This window comes from Panicum virgatum, chromosome 2N (genome assembly GCF_016808335.1).
Source record: "Panicum virgatum strain AP13 chromosome 2N, P.virgatum_v5, whole genome shotgun sequence".
NCBI lineage: Eukaryota > Viridiplantae > Streptophyta > Magnoliopsida > Poales > Poaceae > Panicum > Panicum virgatum.
The window spans coordinates 43,491,395-43,508,324 of record NC_053146.1 but is presented as its reverse complement, the minus strand read 5'-3'; the positions used below and the strand labels follow the sequence as shown (position 1 = coordinate 43,508,324).

Sequence of the window (16,930 nt, the reverse complement as noted above, 5' to 3'; positions counted from 1 at the left end):
TCCGTTACTGGTCATGGGTTCTGGATCATCTTGTTGCTGTAAGCAAGGTGAGCAGGGTTAGCCAAGTAAAGTGGTGGAGGACTTAAAAAGAATAGGTGCACGGATTCAGTACCTCTTCCTCGGGGATTGCATATTCAGGATCAATTTGCTGCTGTAGAGGGCCTAAAGCTCTTCTGAATACATGAGTTTTCCACATTCCCCACCATGTGTTAAAGTCGATTGACGAGGGACAGATCGGCTAGTATTGGAATGTGGAGGTTGTCAAACATGCTGTAGCATCTTGAGCTAGTAAGACCATCGGGCAAATCGGCTCTACTCTCCACCAAGTGGTGAATATGGAAGTGGGGAGGGACTTGTCCTAAGCCAAATTGCCGAGCTGCTACGACTGGTTGATAGGTTTCATAACCTAGTTTGATGATTTTGTTGGAAGTACTTATGCCAACAGGGAGGAAGCCAGGTCGGATCATTAGGGAATATAGATGCCGAGTGCTGCCGTCATCGGCAAAGCTATCCAGCCTGAAGGTAGTTGGATTCTCAAAGGCTCCAGATTCAGTGAATGGAAAGTAGAGGGGATTGTCTAGACCTTTGTAGAAAACTCTAAACCAGTTTGCTGCATCTGTCGAGTTCAGTTTACTGCTAGGGAGGCTGAATAGGGCTTGGCCATAGCTGGTGCATCTAATTGGCTTGCCATTCTCGTCGGGGAAGGAATTCTTGGCTAGGCTTTGAAAGTTTGGAATCTGATGCTGGAAGTAGAGTTGTGCCCATAACCATGGTTTTTAAGGCGGTAAGGCGAAGCGTGGCGACCCACCCCCTTCCGGACGCCTAGGCGAGTAAGGCGCTGTTGGCACTCCTTAAGTATCCATTTTATCCCCTGTTTAACTTTGATAATGGCATGAATTTAATATCAAAATCACTAACCATCCTAACCTCGGCCCGATTATTGGTCGTTGTCGCATTTGCACATATATTTTGGAGGTACTTCGTTTTTGCAGGTTTTTGGCCAATTTTGGAGCATGAAATGACGAGGCCCATGATCACGCAATAACAAGAAGAAAGACGAAGGCCAAAGCCCAAACAAAGGACCAAATGCCATGACAACTAGAAGCCCGTTCATGCACATCCACCCTCGAATGAAGCCCAAAGGACAAAGCCCACAAGATGAGATCGAGATACTTCGGGGCTAAGAAAAGCAAATAGAGATTTAAGGAAGGATTCTCCGTCCTATCCTTTCCCTCGAAGAAATCTCGAAGATAACGATGTCCAACGGGGTGCAATCGTGAAAGGTATAAACTCCAGAAGACTCTAGAAGACTTGGGGAGAAAGGAGGATGCGAGGCGGCGAGAAAATGGGCCAGGCCGGCCGGCCTGGGCCCATTGAGCCGGCCGGCCCAGGCCCTTTTCAGGGAGTCTCGGCCTCCCCTTCAACCTAGGGTTTCTTGAGGCTATTTAAAGACCCCTCCCCCAGGCTCACGCAGAAGATCATTCGGGAGACGACGCCAAGGAGCAGAGAAGATAGAGGGACACCTCTCGGAGAGCCGAGGGTCGTGCTAGTTGTCTAGGGGCTTCCCTAGCCGATGTGGGAACCTTGTAAGCCAGACCACGTCGGAGTTCTGGAGCTAGGATCATCAAGATCAAGGTAGGGCCCCGGTTGTGATCTTGTGACGTACAATCATTCATGGTGAACTTACTTGTGATTCCGAATTTTGAGCGACCATGTTCTCTCTTTCGATTTCATTCTTTTCTTTGGGTTTGCTTCATCTTAGATCTGTTATCGAGATAGATCACTTAGCATGATCTTGTAGTCATGGTGGCTAGAGGTTCATGGCGGAACTACCAAAGGGGGTTCGACTTGCTTGAGGGTGCTTTTGTCCAAAGGGGGGCGTCGTGACAGGGCGTTGCTTTAGTAGATGGGGTATCGAAAGATCGGATTGGAGATTTTGGGTTTAAAGATGCTTTTTGTTGAGATTCACATCTGTCTTGCTTCACTACATCTGGCTTGAACTACAACATATGCATGATCTAGGTGATCTAGATTGGTTATCTCTAACTTTCTCTTGATACCTTCGGTGTTTGCTGTTTTTAGTAGATTAGATTCGTTTTACACCATCTCAACACAAAGGATTCTCTGTGTTAGTAGATTGTTTCTTGTATCTTTGGTTCTGTGGATTGATAAACCTTGGGGGAATATTCTAAGGGAAAAGCTACACGATCCCGTGCACTTGCGATATATAAATTACGGCGCTAAGGAGCGTCAACAGGCGCGCGGCGAGGCGACGCCGTACTATATATCATAATCTAGGATGAATCGCATAAACCTACCTTGTTGCTGTCAATTCTGAAACCGAGAGTAGCAAGTAGCAAAACTAAGCAAAATGCAGTAAGATGCAATCACATGAATCAATCATAATAGATGCAGTGGAGCAGAGCAGCCAATGTTGTTTGCCTCCTAACGCAAGAAGCACAGCAGAACAGAGCAGAGCAGAGTATGTCCAAGTAGAAAGCAGAGCAGAACAGAGCAATAGAGCAGAGGAATGGAGAGGAAGAGGTATGTGCACTGTGAGCAGACCGGGAGGACAAGGAGGCAGAGCGGAAGACAGAACAGAAGGGGAACGAGTCGACGAGGACCTGGATCTAGATGTGGGCGGACTGGATTGGTTGCAGCAGAAGGGATGGGAGCCGCCAGACCAAGGTGCGGCAACCCTTTGACCTTCCGTTTCTCCTTCCCTCTCTCTGAATCCGCCCTCCCTCTGTCTTCTAGGTGCCGGCAGGCCTGCACCCTCTTCTTCCTCTCTCTCGTTCTTAATCCTGCTGGCGGGAAGTTAGACACGCGGATTTCACCCGCACGCGCCGACTCTCCCGATTCCCCCCGCGCGCATCTCTCTCGCGCGCCCACTCGTTTTCACCCGCGCGCGTCCCTCGTCAAATCGCCGCGCGGCGCCCGACTTGCTGAAAATCGATGCCATGCCCGCCTAGGCGACGACTCCGGACGCCATACGCACAAGATTCATGGCGCCTTGGACGTCGCAATTTTTTTTTCCGCCTGGACGACTAGGCGACACCTAGTCGACGCCTTAAAAACCATGCCCATAAATGTATAAACCACCAAGGTCCTCCAATTCTGAGTTTCCTTTGGCTGAGCAAATTAGTTGTCATCAGATGGAGACATCTGTATGTTTCTCCGAGAAAAAGTTTGCCTAGGCTGGTGCGGTTGCCATGGGCCAGATGGTAAGCCAAAGGAAGGCAATTCTTAGTTGGAGCTAAGGAAGGACCACAGAAAATAAAATGTTCTAACCAAAGATTTAAAAAGGCTGTGTGTTCCTTTTTAGTTACTGGACCTTTTGTCTTCATGTGCTGGTTCATGTAAGTACTCCAGTTTGTGCAGTATGCCTTGGATGAAAGTTTGAAGGGGGCTTCTACCATTCTGTGGGCTGCAGGATCATGGGATCTAATGTCTAGGCCAGTAATCATGGTAACATCTAGCAGAGTAGGGGTCATGGGTCCATGACCAAAGAGGAAGCAATTTAGCGCGTCGGACCAGAAATAGCCGATGGTCTTCAGAAGGTTTTCATCTTTATCAAGGGGGAATAATGATAAACTGAGTGCATCAGCTATGTTCAATTCTTGCCACAAGGGCATATAGGTTCTTGCTACTCTGCTATACCATGCAATCCTGCTCTCGGGTGGATTAGGCCAGGCTCTTAAGCAGTCGGCCCAGGAATTTAAATTAATGTCTTGACTTACGAAAAGGATTCTATTCGCTTCACAGGAGATTAAATTTGTGGGATTTTCATAAACTCGTGGGCCAAGACAAAGGGATTTGGGATTGGAAGGATGCGTCAAAAGGATGTTTGACACCTGGAGTTCAGAAATTCAGAAATTTATATATGGTGTAATATTTTAGAGTTTAATTCATTCGGAGGTTTAATGCGCTGAAGAAAGTTAAAAGGACAGGCTGAATATTATCTTCAGGCCATAGATTGCCATATCGACGATTGGAGATCTCGCTGTTTGAGCTTCGGAGTCCGCCATGGTTCAGATCTGCTACCTTAGGGTTTGGTTGTTTTGCGGGCTCTGGTTCAAGTTTTGGATACTTTGTGAGTTTTCGCTCTAACTTATGGAGCGGGATTCTCGAATTGCGCTCGAGTTTGGAATATCTATTTCGAGTTGGATTCAGAGTGGAGGTGATGTTCTTTTCTTATGCTGGTTGTTTCCAATTTTGAATTTTGTCGGCTCTTGGATATTAGTAAAGCCCGGTGCGGTGCCATCGGCTTTTGGAGAGTGATCCGAGCAAGCATTTAAAAGATAAGAGACTTCATTAAAGATTGAGTCTTACAAGCGGAAGAGCCGATTTGACAAAGGACGAATCCTTCGGCTCTACATTATTACTCCTACAGTACTACCTACATCTGCCGCTCGTAGGTACCTAGGTACCTACGGTGCTTGGGGCTTCGCGCCGGCACGTCTCTGCCGTCGCTGTCATCGCCGTTGTCGTCGGCACTGCTGCCACCACTGGCCTCGTCATCGCTGATCTAGCCGCCGCTGCCGTTGCTTTCCTCTTCGTTATACCCCTCGGGAGACCCGAGGAACCGGAAGGCATTTCCGGCCATCGGGTCATCGCCGCTAGAGGAGGAGCCGATCTCCTCTTCCGAGGAGGAATCGGCTCCATCCCAAGAGAAGTCGTCATCGCTGTCGCTCTCCAGCTCCTCCTGGAATAGGAGCCGGAGGTCCTCGCCGTCAGTCTTGGGCTCGTCGTCCTCGGAGATGACCCCGAAGTCGAACTCCTCTGCATCCCAATGTAGAGGAGCGAGCGCCTTGTGCGCCGCCGTCGAGTCGTACTCCGGCGTCGGCTCTCGGCTCTCGGAGATGGAGTCGAGGGAGGAGACGGAGGAACTCGAGAAAGAGGGGGAGAAAGGGGAGCCAATGGAGTTGGAGTCAGAGGAGGAGGAGATCGCCATGGCTGATGTAGGTTTGGGTGTTCTGCGCTGTTTGGCTATGGGAGGAGGGTGAGTTTGTGGTGAAAGGAGTCGATTTAGGGTGAGATAAGTAATAAAAAATGGAAGATGGATCGGCATTTTCACATTCTGCAGGAGCCGGCTGCATAGACGTTGCATCTTCCATGGTGGTTGTAGTGGGTTTTAATGAGCATCAACGGGAAGATGAAGCAACGAAATGGTTTTGGAATTATCATTGCCAAAACTAGGGGGCATGTGTTATCACCATAAATTAACAGGGTTAATTAATGGGCCGCGAGCAAGTTGGGCTTAAAGCAGGAATTAAAGAAGGCTTGTGAATCGGCTCCTGCGTGAGTGTTTGGGCCATGTGTGCCATGTATCTTTAGATTTAGTTCAGTTTGGGTTAGAGATAGAGTCTGATTTGGACATGTTGGTTTAAATTGTTTTCCAAGTCTCCGGACTATAAATATGTACCCTATGATATTCGTAAAAAAAAGAACGTCATCACGTCTCGCAACAACAATTCTCGGCGCACCACCACCCCTAATCCTAGGGTTTCATCCAAGTAAGCGCCATGTTGCCCTGATCACCTTCTTGCGATCAGGGCCATTGTTTTCTTACTTTTTTGATGCGAGTAGTGCTAGTTATCCTGATGTTTGTAGCATGACCTTTAGTAGAATTATCATGCTCTTATTGTTTTATTATCTACGAATATCATGTTATCTCAGCGTGCTCATGTATTAATCTTACGCTAATTCTCGTTGCATAGAGTTAGTCGCGTAGAGATAACACCCTGTTTCTTTTCTATCTAGTAGATCTAATCTGTTATGGTTTTGTTCTTATACTTAAGAATCGGCTTAATATCTGCTAGGGTTAGACCTTGCAAACGGGTTGGACGATCCGGCGACGTATTAGATGCTTTGCCTTGATCTTAATAGGGATTGATCCGGGAATCGGCTTTCACTTATTCGTAGGCCTCAATTCTGGTTAAGGTTTGGTTATCTATTACGCTCGTTAGGCCTAACTTACGTGTAGGATGTTCTGATCTACCAGTGAAGCTTTTACCGTCGTGGATTGGATTAGCTAATCTAATTGAAGCAGTTTTTTGCAGTTATTGCTTTATCTATTAATATCCGGATATGCAGATCTGATCTGACACCGGGACTCGATCGGCTCTTTAAAGCCGATGCAAGAGTCGTCCCGGGGAGCCGACCACAGCTCGGACTAATGTTTACACGTGTTTGTGCATGCAGGCAAATCATCGAAAGCACGTTCACACCTTCCTGATCGGGTATAGGTCAGGTGGCACGCCCTGCATCTCCAGAAGCATCGGTGTGTGCCTGGCTCTGGGCCGTTGACCGAGGGACCGGTTCCAGCCAGCGCCCCGGCAGCCTCCCGGCTCTTCATGTTGCCTGTCGCTACTCGCCGGTGGGTTTTGACCGACAACAAACCCATAGCATTACTTGTGTGAGAGCGGGCCGGGATCTATTCCATGGGCTTTGGCATGTAGACAGGCGAGGGTATTTTTTTATCTCAACCTAAAATTCACCCCCACCGGGAGTCGAACCCAAAGACCTAAGGAGTGCTAGTGAGGCCACCAAACCAATCCGGCTCGGCATCTGTTCGCAAATTCATTTACCTCTCATATGCTCTTACTGAATACTACCTGCAGCTTTCTATGCATAGGAGTTCATACCAATCATCAATTTTTATGTTGCTTTGTTCTATATTATAGTTGCATATTTTATTACTTTAATCTGCAAAATCTAAAATTGAGGATTGAATTTTAATATTGGGTCACCTTGAATATGGATGCATATTGTATATGTTTGTATTTATACAAATTTTTTTATAAGTAGTTATGAAATATATTTATATGTATGTGTTAGTGATGGTTGTTAACAGTCTGTAACTTAGATGTTGAAGTTCGATTTGTATCTTGCAATATTTTGATTATTATTTAGCGAAAATATGTCTAGTGTAGTTGGTAGAGCACCTAAGTAGCATCTAGCAGATCTAGATCTGACTCATCGTAGGAGAGAAATAAAAATGATCATGGATTAGAAAAAAAAGTTATGCTAAAAAATAAATTGGGGCCTCATGCTTACTTTAGTAAATAAATGTTATGCAAAACTTATATATATATATATATATATATATATATGTGTGTGTGTGTGTGTGCGCTATATGAATGCATATATATTTTAAATCTTTTATTCAATCAAATCTATTATTATTTTTCCCAGTTTGGTCAATACATAATTTTTTATTTGTTTTTAGCCCATATGACTGCATAAATTGGCCTACTTTAGAGTTTTGTCATCTCGGTGATGGATAGTTCCATATATAACTTTGTTGTTGTTTCTAACTCTTCTTTTTTATCTTCCATTTTCTCTAGCTATTTCTACTGGTTTCTCTGTATTTCATTTTGTTCCTCTGTATAGTTGAAATCAATTAGTGTGTTTCACGTCCGATGCATCTAATGGAGAAGTTCCTTGTTTAGTTTGACTCAATTGCTGAGTTTAGATTGTGCCTCATGGCTTTTATTTTTCTAAGCGAAGAGGACCAACGATAACTGTCGGTGTCCAAACCCGGCGGTCCGGCACCAACTAGTAAAGTACTACGTGATCCCTCACTCTGAGTGGTTGATGCAAGAGGTAACACAGGAACGCACGGGTTTATCCTAGTTCCGGCCGCGGGGCCGTACGTCCAGCAAGGGTGTGCGAGTGCACTGTACTATCTTGCACCGGGGGTGCCTGTAGTAGAGGGTACAAATGAGGCGAGAGAGGGAGGGAAGCTCCCAAGTCTCTGCTAGAGGAGGTGATTGAGGCAAGTGCCAATATCGAGGCTCAAGAGAGAGTGAGTGTGTTCTGCGAGTTACGTGTGTGCGAATGGTGAGATCGTGTAGAAGATGGCGCCCGCCTCCCCTTTTTATAGATACAAGGAGGGGCAGGGTACATGTACGGGGAAATCTAAAGTCGTCGTCTCCTCCCCGAATCGGGGGCGCGCAGTGGATGACTATGGTAGAACACAGTGGGGCACTGAAGAACATGGCGTCGGGCGTGGCGGTTGTCCTGGGCGACGTCCTGATCTCGCGGAGATCGCGCCGGCGTCCTGGCAGCTCCAGCGGGCGGCATAGTGGCTCCTGTAGAGGGTACTGTCCCCTGCACTTGATGTGGCGGCATTCCGAGGGTCCTGCAGGCGGGGCTCTTGATCGGGTCAAGGTTCGGGCCTCGCCCGAGGGTCTTGCCCATGCCGTTCAAGGGTTCCACACCAGAGAAAGTATGAGGAGTAGGCAGCACAGTGGGGGGAGTAGCGCTGAGCACACCAGCACATTGCATCGCAGGTTCCCTCAGTGTTGCTACAGCGCCGGGGAGCAGTGACCGGAGTTGGCGGATGGGACTCCGGGTGCTGTTGCTGTGTGGAGTGCCGGCCTGACGCCGTCTGTCCCGGGAGCTGCAGCGGAGTTGTTGGCATTTAATGCCTATGTACGGCGAGCGAGTGAGCGGATGGGCCGTTTGTCCTTTCCGTCGAGGGGTGGCCTCGAGCGAGGCGGAGTTGATCCGCTTTCCCGAGGGTAGGCTCATTACCCTCGAGCGAGGCGGAGTTGGCGTGCTTCCCCGAGGGTAGGTTCGCTACCCTCGACCGAAGCGGAGGTGCGAGGTGCTATCGAGGGCCTCGGCGGCGAGCCCTCGAGCGAGGCGGAGATTGCCCCGCGGGTTTGAGGGGGGTGCGAATGGGCCACACTGTGTATTTGGGCCGTGGATTTTGCTTCTTTGAGTCCTTTCCTTTCCTCCGGATTGGAAGGAGGCTGTTGGCTTTCGTGGGCCCGTTTGCTAACATGTGTTTTTGCATTTTAAGGGCGATTGGGTCCCCTGGTTAGGGGGCTCCTAATCATGGTACCCGACAGTAGCCCCCAAGCCTTTGTAGGGATGAGCATCAGCCCTGCAGAGGCTTGACTCTTCGAGAGCGCGACTCGGGTGCTGACCGTGGGGATTTTAGTTGCCCGGCGGGGGCGTTCGAGCTAGTTTGCAGAGGATTTCGATCCTCGAATGTGTGAAGTTTCCTCCGTAGGGGCGCGTCAGCGCACCCGCGGGTGTAGCCCCCGAGGCCATGGAGGAGTGCACGCACTCGTCCAAGGGCTATAAACGTCGTCCTGTATGATTGATTGATTGGGGCGACTGCCCAGCTTCCTTTTCAGCTAGCCTCGGTGTTCCTTTAAGCTGGCCTTGGTGTTTTTCGTGCTGGTACGGCAGCCCGTGATTCTATTGAGCAATCCGGCAGGCGCGTGTAAGCGCGGGAGGTTCGTTAAACACGTGGGATTTCAAAATCGTCGGTGGCCGATTCATTCGAGGGTGCAGCCTGAGCCATGGTGCGCAAGAAGCCCCCGAGCCCTGGCCTACGTGAAGGCGTTCAGGGGACCCTTGACTTTTCGTTACGACCCTCGTGCTACCCATGCCCGGGCCGCGAGCCATGGCTGCTTCAGTGAGCTGTTATCGGGTGGTTCACGTGGACGTCCGTGCCCCGTTCGATAAGGGTCGGCTTGCGGTCTGGGGACACGTCACATAAAGCACTCGCAAAGGTTTGCTAGGCGGGGCTCGGACCCGTTCGATAGGGTCCGAGGGCTCGATGCTCTTCCTCGATGGGATCCCCCTACTAGGCACCCTCGACCGGCCTCGAACACTGCGTGGGACATCTCGAACTCCGCATTCGAGGGTTGCTTGTATGGCATGCCCATGCAATCCCTGACTCTGGCGATCTGGGGCACTTGTCGAACCCTCGACGGGCCAGGCTTCGAAACCCTAATCAGTAAGGCCTCGGAATCGAATTCCTTCGACGGTAAGGAATCCCCAGAGGGAATATTCCGTAACGGTTCGCTAAATGGTGCGGAGTTGCCGGTCGCGCACGGGTCTCCCGCCGATCGTGGGTGATGTGGCTCAGTACGTGTGGTGTGGAGTGGGCGCGCCTTTTCAGGTGGCTGCCTCGGGTATGCAGAGCAGCATGGACGGCGGCTGGTGGATGGGACGGCGCTGCAGTCCTGCCGCGCCCATCGGTTACTACGCCGTGACTATTGCCGAGTGCGCGCATGGGAGCGTCCATGATCGTGGGGCCTAGCTGCCAGTGGCAGCAAAATCTACTGCATTCAATGTAGTAGATTCGGGGCTGCGGCAGCGAATCCGGCCATCTTGATGGATAAAAGCGAGGAAGGGGGGATTGTTTGGGCTCACCTGGCCATCTTGCTCTCGCCTCCCCTGCTTTCTCCGCCTCCCCCGCCTCCATAGCCCAGAACCAAGAGCGAGACGAGGAAGAAGAAGAGGAGAGAGCACACCTTAGCCAACATTGAGCTTGTTCCCCGCGCTCCTCGCCCGAGTCGAAGCGATGGCGCGGATCGAGGAGCCTTTGCCATGGGGGAAGTCCACCGCCACCGCGGCGGTTTTGGAGCAGTTGGTCGCCGACAGGATCCTTCCGACGAACACCAACCCGTCGCAGCCGGTGTGGATCCCTCCGCGGCCGGAGGAAGTCGAGCCGAATCCCCCGAGCGGCTACATAGTGAGCCTTTTGCGGCTCCACGAGCGGGGGTTCGGCGTCCCCGTCGGCAGGTTCATGCCCGCGCTGTGCGACTACTACGAGGTGGAGCTGCACAACTTCGGCCCCAATTCCATCTAGCTGGCGGCGGTCTTCGTCACCCTCCGTGAGGGTTACTTGGGGATTGAGGTGCACTGGGATCTGTGGATCCACCTATTCCGTGGTGAGCTCTTCATCGACAACGCGCGGGGCCAACCGAAGAGGTACGCTCATGCCGGCGGCCTCATGCTTCATGTGCACACGAACAGGTCGCATTGTACATCCCCAACAAGATGACCACGAACAACGCCGGGTGGGCTCGAGGGTGGTTTTACCTGCGCAACAACGACAATCTGCTCCCGGCGTCCACCAACAAGGTGCTCCAGAAGAGGCCGAAGAAGTGGAATTGGGGGGTGTCGCCCGCGAAGCAGCAGGCCAAGCTCGAGGTCCTCACCAACGTGCTAAAGTGTTTGGTGAGGAAGGAGCTGACGGCGGCGGCCGTCATCGCGGATTTCCATTGGTAGAGGGTGATCCCCCTCGTGGAGAGGAGTCTGCCGATCTTTGAGCTTACCCCCGGGGCCCCTGCCGAGGGCTCGAGGACGTCGTACATGCTGCTCCCCCAGGACGTTGCTGCCCGGAGGGCGAAGAATGCAGTTACGGAGTTCCCCTCCGACCTCGAGGATCTTTGTAAGATCAAGATGCGCCCCGAGGAGAGGCATATTTCTGTGGTGAGTTTGGTTTTCAATCATTGTCGATTTTGGGCTGTTTACTCCCCTACTTCCTGTCCCTGATTTGGTCGCGTTTGCAGGGAGTGAGCCGCAAGGGCTATATCTCGAAGCCCCCGGTCCCGGAGGATCGCCAAGCCAACCGCCTACGCGACAAGGCGGCGATGAGGAAGAAGGATGCGGCGAAGGAGGTCACCGCCAGGAAGAGGGAGAGGAAGGAGAAGCACGATAAGGCGTGCAAGATAGCACAAATCGAGCGGCGGGTTCAATTTCTCGAAGCATGACGACTACGAGGTGGTGACGGGCGCGAGTCCCACGCCGACCCCTCTAGGGGCTGGCGTCAAGGGCTTGTCGATGGTGCTGGGCGAGGCGAGGCTCGCGCCAGGGACACTGGTGGAGCTGCCCGCCGCGAGGACAGAGCGGAGGTCACCCACGCTGGCGGCGGGAGAGAGATCTCCCACGCCGGCAGCAAGCAGGAGATCGCCCACGCCGGCAGCGGGTAGGCGATCCCCCACGCCCGCGGTGTCGACGGGCGGCGGGGGGACCGCAGCGAGCGCGGAGACACCCATGCGGACATCCCCGAGGCTTCAGGCCGATGCCCTTGGGTCATTCGTCGGGAGGCGTCAGCGTGCCGCCGGTCCGGAGGAGTGGCACTGGCAAACGCAGCATGAGCGCCCGGTCGGAGTAAGTGATCTAGATTTTGTTCTTCACATTCATTTACTCGATCCTCCAATTCCGCTAACCTCAGCCTTTTCCTCCCCGATTGCTTGGCTATAGGGCCACCACCAAGGATGTGGCCCGCCTCGTACCGACCAAGGCCCTCAAGACCGGGGCGCACGCGACACCGCATTCAGCGCCGCAGCTCCCGATCGGAGTGGACCCAGTCTTAGAGGCGGAGGCCGTAAAGCTCCGAGAAGCGGTGGCTCGGGGGGCCCTGGAGGCCCAGCTGGCCCGAGCAGAGGAGGGTGGAGGTGTCGCCGGTCAGAGCGGCGCAGCGGCGGCCGCCCGGGCCAACGCCGAGGGGGGATTCGGCCGGGGTGGCGCGGAGAGCGCCTCCCGGCCGGACGTCAAAGCCGGCGGGGGCGGAGCGGGCAACGCCGCCCCGCCAGAAGCTGGAGGAGGAACTGGCGGGGAGGCGCAGGAGCACTCCACCGGCCAGAGAGATGGATAGACCCCCCGCCCCCGAGCCCCCGAGGGCTGGGGTCGAGGCTGCCACAGAAGTAGAGTCGGCGCCGAGGGTGTCGGTGGTGGAAGAGACCCGCGTCCCGAAGCCTGCGGGGGCTGGGGATGAGGGTATTGCTACGGAGGCGTTGGTGCAAACGGCGCCGATGAGCACGGCGCCGGTGGTGGAGCTGCCGCTGAGCAGCGACGAGTATGGGGACTCGAGGGATATCGATCCCGCTACTGCAACCAGTGCCACCGCTCGGATTGCCGAGTTTATTTCAGCCTCCGAGGATATCCTCAGCGTAGTGACGTCCGAGGGGCCCGGTCATGGGGCCAACTATGCGATCGTTCGGTCCGAGGTCCCCTCGGAGTTTCTTCGCAACAAACAGGAGGAGGAGGAGGCCTGGAAGGCGCGGTACGACATCGGTAGTCAGATCCAACATGCCCCCGACTGTGCCTTCCAGCTCCATCAGAAGACGGATTTCCGTATCAGCAAGGAAAATACTTTCCCCTGGGAATTGCTCTTTTTTATCTTGTTTTTGTGTGTTCCACTCATGCTCCTCCGATTGCAGCGGCTGAGGGAAATCTCGCGCAATAAAAGCGCTGAGCTGGCCCAGTTGTACTCCCAGGTGCGCTGGCTTGGGCAGTACAATGCCAAGTTGGTCGTTCGAATGATCGAGGCCAACACCTTGGTGACCGACCTGGGGGCGTGCCAGTGTGCACTGGAGGAGGAGCTGGTGCGGGCCGCCAATGAGCGCGACGCCCAGAGGGCTGCAGCGGAGCGGAAGGCCCAGGAGGTCGAGGCACAAGCTGCCGAGCTGCAGTGGAAGGAGGCCGAGCTCCAGGGTAAGGAGGCCGAGCTCCAACGCGAGAGGGCAACCGTCGCCACGCTCTCCGTGACCCTCGCTTAGAGGGATGCTGCCCTCGCTAAGCAGGAGGCGGCCGCTCGGAGCGCGGAGGCAGCCCTCAAGGAGAAGGAGGACTCCTTGTCCGCACTCCAGGAGCAAGCGAACGCCGCGCTAGCTCGGCTGGAGGAGGCGCAAGGAGATATCAAGGGTGAGTATATGAGATTGTTGCTTACGTTGATTCTCGATTTGCTTGAGACTCATCTTTATTCCCCTGTTCAGAGCTGAGGAAGGCGGTGGCGGACGAGACCGCGGTGAAGGAAGCCGTCAACACCGTGCTCACGGTGGTGCATGATGAGTACGCAGAGCTGGAGCAGACCGCCGTGGCCGTGTGCCAGGAACTCGAGGGGGAGGGGGCCTTATCGGGTAGCTCGGTGGCCATCCGCCTGCGGGCGCTAGGCAGTCGGGTTGCCGAGAATGCCAAGAGCACCTTCCGCCTCGGTGTTCAGCGTTCCCTCACTATGGCCTCGACGCACTACGACATGGACCTCAAGCTGGTGTCATCGGGGTGCATTGTTGCGTCCGGTCTCGATGCGGACGCCACATCGGCTGCCATGAATGACGCCGATGCCGCCGTCAAGGAGTTCGCCACCATCTAGGCCAAGAAGCTCGAAGATGACATCCCCCCATCGCCGAATTCGACGCCGTTGAAGATCCGCAGGGGCGGGAAGGTGACCTGTAGGAGGTCTATGCCTCGAAGCCCATTTAAATAAGTTAGTATTTTATCATAACTGTTTCTGAACGAGAAAACTAGTTATTGTATATCGATAGTGTGGACGATCGAGGCCTTGTATGTTCGAGCCCTCGTTTTTTCTACTTTGCTTTCGTGTTCTTCGTATGTATTTTAGATAAGCTTCGGCAAGGAAGTTCGCGTTCACAAACGGCTTAGGCGTAGGGAGGCGAGTGGGGATGCCGTATCCGGGAGGCGTAGGTGGTCCCGCGGCTCGGCCTATCCCGTTCCTTAGTCGTTTATGCCTTGCGTCTACCTTTCTAAGTATACGAGAAACTTGGATACGGAAATTTTTTGAAAAAATATTGGCATTTTTGGGGACGTTCAGGGGTTCCCCTCGTAGTAGCCCCCGAGGGAGGCTTGGCTTTGCTGAGGGTAAAGCCGAGTGTACCTCAGTGTTCGTGTGCGTCCGAGGCCCCGAGGGTTCGGAAAGTTCCCAAAGATAAATAAGTAAAGCATACTCTTTATTGCTTTGGGAAATTTTAAATGCGAGTACAAGCGATGTACAAATAGCTTGGAATTCTAAGGAATGAAGCGACATAGCTGCTGAATGTTCCAAGCGTTGGTGAAGACTTCACCGATCTCATTTGCCAGCTTGTACGTGCCGGGCTTGAGTACTTCAGCAATGATGTATGGGCCTTCCCATCGCGGTGAGAGCTTGTGACGGCCCCTGTTGTCTTGTCAAAGCCTCAGCACCAAGTCCCCTTTCTTGAAGTCTCGGTGCTGAACTCTCTGCGCTTGATACCTTCGCAGGGATTGCTGATAACGTGCGGAGTGTAGGAGCGCCACGTCTCGAGCCTCGTCCACTTGGTCCAGCGAGTCTTCGCGGGCTTGCTAGTTCTGCTGTTCTTGGTAGGTCTTGAGCCTCGGTGACCCGTACTCCAAGTCTGTGGGGAGCATGGCCTCAGCGCCATAGACGAGGAAGAACGGGGTGAAGCCCGTGGCTCTTGTCGGAGTCGTCCTCAGGCTCCAGAAGACTTAGGGTAGCTCGGTGAGCCACCTTCGGCCAAACTTGTTCAACTTGTTGAAGATCCTTGTCTTGAGGCCTTGTAGAATCATGCCATTGGCACGCTCCACTTGGCCATTTGTTTGTGGGTGTGCCACAGCTGACCAATCCACACGTATGTGGTTGTTGTCGCAGAATGCCAAGAATTTCTTGCCCGTGAACTGAGTGCCGTTGTCGGTGATGATTGAGTTCGGAACCGTGAACTTGAAGACGATGTCGGTGAAGAACAGAACGGCCTGCTCGGACTTGATCTTACCGATGGGTCGAACCTCGATCCACTTGGAGAACTTGTCGATCACTACCAACAATCGGGTGAAGCCCCCGGGCGCCTTCTGCAGTGGCCCAACGAGGTCCAGTCCCCACACGGCGAACGGCCACGTGATGGGGATGGTCTGCAGAGCTTGTGCCGGGTGGTGCGTCTTCCGGGCATAGAACTGGCAACCCTCGCAAGTCCGCACGACATCGGTGGCATCGGCGACCGCGGTGGGCCAGTAAAAGCCCTGTCGAAATGCGTTGCCCACGAGGGTGCGCGGCGAGGCGTGGTGACTGCAGATGCAGGTGTGGATGTCTCGGATCAGCTCCTTACCCTCGGGGATGGGGATGCACCATTGCAAAATGCCTGAGGGACTACGCTTGTACTGTTCGTCGTCGATCAAGACGAAGGACTTGGCTCGCCTGGCGATGCACCGTGCTTTTGCCCGGTCCGAGGGTAGGACCCCTCGGATCATCCAGTCAAGGTACTGGGTGCGCCAATCTCACGGGGGCAGGGCCTCGTCGATCTCCATTGCTGCTGCCTCGTCCACTGAGGAGGTCTCAATGTCAGTGTCCATGGCCTCAGACTCCTCCATCGAGGGGTCTTTGGCTGATGGCAGCGTGGTCGCAGTCCCCGAGGGTTTGGGTGCTGCTCCGATGGCTTCCGCAGGATTCTTGAAGTCGACGGATGGCTTGGTGAGGTCACGGGTGAAAACGTTCGGGGGAACGGTGGTCCGCCCAGACGTGATCTTGGCCAGTTCATTTGCTTCTTCATTGTACTTGCGCGTGATATGGTTAAGCTCGAGCCCGTCGAACTTGTCTTCGAGGCGACGCACTGCATTGAAGTACGCCTCCATCTTCTCGTCGTGGCAGCTAGCCTCCTTCATTACCTAGTCGATGGCGAGTTGGGAGTCTAACCGGACGTCGAGACGTTTGATGCTGAGTTCGATGGCGATGCGGAGGCCACTGAGGAGGGCCTCGTATTCCACCATGTTGTTAGACGTCGGGAAGTGCAAGCGCACCACGTACCGCATATGCTTTCCGAGGGGCGAGATGAATAGCAGGCCCGTGCCCGCACCAGTCTTCATTACTGACCCATCGAAGTACATGAGCCAGCATTCGGCTTGAATATAAGGCGGGGGCAGATGAGCGTCGGTCCATTCGGCAATGAAGTCTGCCAAGAGCTGAGCGTAGGTGAGAGTCTCTCCCATCAGCTCCATTGACCACTTGGCAATCCTACCTGTGACCTCCCGGTTGTGGACTATGTCCCCATGGGGGAAAGACAAGACCATGGTGACGGGATGAGCCTCGAAGTAGTGGCGTAGTTTGCGCCGTGACAAGATTACTGCGTAGAACAGCTTATAGATCTGTGGATACCATGTCTTGGTTTCAGACAGTACTTCACTGATGAAGTACACCGGCCTTTGGACTGGTAGAGCATGTCCCTGCTCCTGTCGTTCTACAACGATGGCCGCGCTGACGACCTGAGTTGTGGCTGCCACGTAGAGATAGAGGGGCTCGCGTCCATCGGTGGTGTTAGGATTGGAGCTCTAGTGAGTGATGCCTTGAGCTTGTCGAGGGCTTCTTGGGCCTCGAGGGTCCACGAAAAGCGTTTGGATTTTCTTAGGAGCC

The 16,930-nt window shown here is 53.4% G+C and overlaps 1 protein-coding gene across 1 annotated transcript; it reads right to left on the bottom strand.

The window, feature by feature from the left end:
- Positions 1–15,801: 15,801 nt before the first annotated feature.
- On the bottom strand, positions 15,802–16,185 carry LOC120662654. Its single transcript, XM_039941756.1, has one exon. It carries the CDS (start codon positions 16,183–16,185, stop codon positions 15,802–15,804), a length of 384 nt encoding a protein of 127 aa, XP_039797690.1.
- Between the last annotated feature and the right edge of the window lie 745 nt (positions 16,186–16,930).

Bases quoted from the DNA above. Each gene is read 5' to 3' on its own strand.
- LOC120662654 (XM_039941756.1), bottom strand. From the start codon at position 16,185: ATGAAGGAGGCTAGCTGCCACGACGAGAAGATGGAGGCGTACTTCAAT.